This window comes from Phaseolus vulgaris, chromosome 1 (assembly GCF_000499845.2).
Source record: "Phaseolus vulgaris cultivar G19833 chromosome 1, P. vulgaris v2.0, whole genome shotgun sequence".
Classification (NCBI taxonomy): Eukaryota; Viridiplantae; Streptophyta; class Magnoliopsida; order Fabales; family Fabaceae; genus Phaseolus; species Phaseolus vulgaris.
The window spans coordinates 32,717,117-32,720,276 of NC_023759.2; the positions used below are offsets into that span (position 1 = coordinate 32,717,117).

The 3,160-nt window shown below is 50.3% G+C and overlaps 1 protein-coding gene across 1 annotated transcript; it reads right to left on the reverse strand.

Moving 5' to 3' along the window:
- Positions 1–1,278: 1,278 nt before the first annotated feature.
- On the reverse strand, positions 1,279–2,313 carry LOC137815891 (uncharacterized). Its single transcript, XM_068618998.1, has one exon. The coding sequence runs from the start codon at positions 2,311–2,313 to the stop codon at positions 1,279–1,281; it is 1,035 nt and encodes a 344-aa protein (XP_068475099.1).
- Between the last annotated feature and the right edge of the window lie 847 nt (positions 2,314–3,160).

A 3,160-nucleotide genomic window follows, 5' to 3' on the forward strand; every position in this document is an offset into this window, starting at 1 on the left:
GTTTCTTTAACCTTTGATCTTACATTCGAATGAGAGAAAACTAGAGCGAAAATATCTTAAACTTCTCTTTTCTTTATTTGGGTGACCTCCCTCGGGAGGGAAAAAGAGTGTCCCCTTTACAAACTTCAACTGGAATAACATCAACTGAAATAAAAATTTAAATTCGCCGCATTCCAGCTACGTAGGATGGGGCCCCCTTCTAAAGTCTCTTAGCTTACACGAACCATTCCCTTTGGCCTCGGTTATCCTGAACGGCCCAATCCACTTGGGGTGGGCCTTCCTCATTACCAGATCACCAACCTGGAACTGTCGCAACTTCACCTGGGAGCTGCACTGACGCTCCATTCTTCTCTTCACGACCTCAGCCTTAATTTTCACTTCTTCTCTAGTTTCAACTATCAGGTCTAGGTTCACCTTACTTTCTTCGTTGGGCTCTTCCGCCACGAAACCCAGGGGACGAGGCGAGCTCTCGTAGATCTCCACTGGGACCGTGGCGTCCGATCCATATACTAAGCTGAAGGGCGTCTCCATGGTGGAGGATTGAGGCGTGGTGTGGTAAGCCCATACAATCCTTGGTACCTCATCTGCAGGCGAGGCCTTTCCGTGTACTTCTTCCATCGGCGAGGCCTCGCTGTTTTTTCCTTCTGCATGTGTGTCTTTTATAGGTGTCGTCCCTAAGGTGGCTTCAACTGGCGTGGACTCTGCGGGCGTCGCGTCTTCCCACGATTCTAATTCTATAGGTGAATTTGAGACAGGTGGTCGCTCAATCACCATAACTACACCTCTCTTTGTTTTCAAACTATTCTCATAGCACTTTCGGGCCTCTTCTTGGTCTGACTTGATGACTATCACCTTGCCGCTAAGGTCTGGTAACTTTATCTTCATGTGGCGTGTGGAGGACACTGCCCTTAATCTGTTCAAGGCGGGTCTGCCTAACAGAATGTTGTAAGCGGAGTTGGCGTTAACCACCAAGTATCGAATGCCCTCGGTGCGTGTTGCCACTCCATCAGTGAACGTTGTCCTCAGTTCTAAATAGCCACGTACTTCTACTGGGTTATCTGCAAACCCATACAAGCACCCTGTATAGGGTCTCAACAGGTCAGGGGATAATTGTAGTTTGTTAAAGGTCGACCAAAACATGACGTCTGCAGAACTGCCTTGGTCGACGAGGACCCTATGTACCTTTCTTCCCGCTGTGACTACCGAAATGACCACCGGGTCATTGTCATGTGGGACGACGTCCCGTAGGTCAGCTCTTGTGAAAACGAGGTCTGACTCCTATGGGTCGTCCGGAAATTCTTCTGCAACCAAATTTATTGACCTTACGTATTTCTTTCGTTGAGAGGCAGTGGGTCCTCCCCCGGAAAAGCCGCCAGAGATGGTGTGGACTTCTCCATGAGTTGGGACTTCATGCGCTTGACCTTCCTCTGGCGTTGCCGCGTCTGGGGTCACAGTGGATCCAGTGAGATAATCCTTCAAGAAACCATTCTTCACGAGCTCATCCAACTGATATCCCAGCGCTAAGCAGTTGTTAATATGGTGCCCAAATGCTTCGTGAAATTCGCACCATGATTCCTTGTGATGTCCCAGTATCTTGTCAGACTTCACTGGTGGCCTCAACCTGTCAGCTATATTGGGCACAACGATGAGGTCTTTGAGTTCCACTACAAAGTTGTGCCTTAGTGGTCTATTTCCCTCTTTCCTCCCTTCTGCCCGACCCCTAGGCTGGGTCCTTCTTGTCTCGTAGGTGCGCTTCCTGTCTGGGTTTCTTCTCTCCGTGGCAGCTTCGTGGACCCTAGCGGGTTGTGTGCGTATCTGCGCCCTTGGTCGCGCAGGTGCAGCAGTCGTGCACTTCTCGTACGCCTCGCCCTCTGAGGCAATGTGTTCTACCGCTCGACGCCTTACTTCAGCGAAGGTCTTGGGGCGGCTGCGGTTTAGCGATTTACTAAAAGATCCAGGGCACACCCCCTTTCTAAATGCGTACACGATCATGGGCTCGTCTGTGGTACCCACCTTCACCACTTGTGCCCCAAAGCGACTTATGTACTCTTTCAGGGTTTCCCCTTGGTATTGCTTCACGACGAAAAGGTCGTACGAAATTGGGGTTGGGGCCCTGTTGGCTAAATACTGCTCTCTGAATAGTCGTGAGAGCTGTGCAAAAGACGTGATGTGACCCTCTGGGAGGATGATGAACCAATCCATAGCCATCCCAGTCAAAGTGCTCATAAAGAGCTTGCACCTTACGGCATCAAAACCGCCAACCAACATCATATGTGAGTGGAACGCAGTGAGGTGCGCCTCAGGATCCTCCATCCCGGTGAAGGTTACCTTAGGCCCCGTGAACATGTTGGGGATCGCTGTCTCTAGGATCGCTTATGAGAATGGTGTTGTGAATTCTCTAGGCGGGGAGGCAGTCTCAGGCTCGTCTACATCGCGCCATCCACGGCGTAACTCCTCGTTGGCACGGTGGAGCTCATCTTTTCTCGCCTGAGAAGCTGCGAGATCCGCCTGCATGCGCTCTTGCTCCGCTTTCGATGCTGCCATCGCTTCCTGTAGCCCTTGCATCATGCCCGCTAGTTGTTGCATGGTCATCTCTTCACTCCTAGAGTGCGCAGGTCTCATCTTCGTGACATTCTGGAAACCTTCTTAACTTATCTGGGCTTTGAGAACTGAAACTGAAAAAACTTGTGTAGTGGGGCTGATGTTTTATATCGGCCCCACGGTGGGCGCCAAATGTTCCCGCCGGTTGACCAGGGTCGTCTTTGCGAGTGACTTGTCCTCGCGAGCTAAGCCACCTTCGTTATGCTCCGTTTGTGATACCTAAAACGAAGTGAACAAAGAGGCGCCCTCGCGGCCGTTTGCACTCCGATGATCAAGTCAGCTAGCGAGAAACATCAAAGGTGACACACCCTCTCAAGGTGGTCGAAAGCTATACTGAATCACTAAAACTGTGTTGCCCTAATTGTCTTGTGCTCACAGTGGGTGCGCAACAAAAGCAACTAGGGTTCTATCCTGTGTAAGACTGCGAGAATTAGGTTAAAACTCGGTCCCCTCCAAATGCCCCAAGGTCCCTTTTTATACACCTCTCGTGTTTAAAACGCATTCAAGCGTATAAGAAATATTCCTTGGAACGTTCGAATCTTAACTGAATTAACGCATA